Source organism: Buceros rhinoceros, unplaced genomic scaffold (assembly GCF_000710305.1).
Source record: "Buceros rhinoceros silvestris isolate BGI_N320 unplaced genomic scaffold, ASM71030v1 scaffold36932, whole genome shotgun sequence".
Classification (NCBI taxonomy): Eukaryota; Metazoa; Chordata; class Aves; order Bucerotiformes; family Bucerotidae; genus Buceros; species Buceros rhinoceros.
The window spans coordinates 1-1164 of record NW_010397769.1 but is presented as its reverse complement, the minus strand read 5'-3'; the positions used below and the strand labels follow the sequence as shown (position 1 = coordinate 1164).

Here is a 1164-nt window from a genome sequence, read left to right as displayed (position 1 = left end):
CAGCAGCAGCTGCAGCCGCAGTCGAAGCAAGGGGAGAAGCCGCAGTGGGACGGGGCGCAGCTGGAAGCGGAGCCGCAGCTACAGCAGGGACCGCAGCCGCAGCACGAGGAGCCACTCGCAGAGGTCTCTGTCACGAAAGGGCTCTCGAGGCCACGAGAGCCCCGAGGAGAGGAGATCTGGGAGGAGAGACTTCATCAGGTCCAAAATCTACCGCTCGCAGTCTCCCCACTATTTCCGGACAGGCCGAGGCGAAGGGTCGTCGCTGAAGAAAGAGGACGGCAAAGGAGAGGAGCTGAAAGGGTCTGGCTCGTTCTCCCAGAACAGCAGCGGCTCTGGCACAGGGAGGGCCTCGGAAGGGGACTGCAGCCCGGAAGAGAGAAACTCTGTCACCGCGAAGCTGCTCCTGGAAAAGGTTCAGTCCAGGAAAGTTGAGAAGAAGCCCTGCGTCGCAGATGAGATGCTGGCAGGGGCGAACAAGGTGGGCATAAAGCTCAAGGATCCTCCCCAGGGCTACTTCGGCCCCAAGCTTCCTCCTTCCTTAGGCAACAAACCAGTTCTCCCCTTAATCGGGAAACTGCCAACCGTTCGGAAACCAAATGCCAAAAGGTATGAAGAGTCTGGCTTGGAGAGGGGCGAGGAGCAGGAGCTGTCGGATTCGGAGGACGTTTCCCAGGGCGTGGAGGAGGCTCCGCTGGGTGGCCAGGCCCTCCTGGAAGAAGTGGTGATGGTCATTCAGGACAAACCTCTGGATGAGCAGAAACGGGACGAGCCCACCGTGGAAATGCCGTCCATCCCCCTCGAGGGGCCGGCGCTCCCCGAGTGCTTCAGTTCTGGAGATCTGGTCATGCCACATGGTTTCCTCTCGGATCCGAGCGATGGTGATGGGCTAGAACCTATGGACAGGGGCAACCAGCCGGTCCCAGTGGAAACCAGCATGATGCCCTTGGTTCCAGATGTCGAGCACTTTGCTGGCTACGTGCCGCAGAGCGGGGAGCCGAGCATCGAAGGGGATCGGGAGGGAGGAGAAGACTCCTCTCTAGCGCCGCTCGAGAGCCAGCCCATCACGTTCACGCCCGAAGAGATGGAGAAGTATAGCAAGCTGCAGCAGGCCGCCCAGCAGCACATCCAGCAGCAGCTCCTGGCCAAGCAGGTCAAGGCCTTCCC

At 61.0% G+C, this 1164-nt stretch overlaps 1 protein-coding gene across 1 annotated transcript in view; it reads left to right on the top strand.

The window, feature by feature from the left end:
- The window catches only part of GPATCH8 (G patch domain containing 8), a gene marked incomplete at both ends in the record, with an annotated part of 4374 nt that extends 3218 nt beyond the window's left edge, over positions 1-1156 (top strand). Inside the window, one exon of the mRNA XM_010146382.1 lies at positions 1-1156. Within this exon, the coding sequence (XP_010144684.1) occupies positions 1-1156 (1156 nt within the window).
- Between the last annotated feature and the right edge of the window lie 8 nt (positions 1157-1164).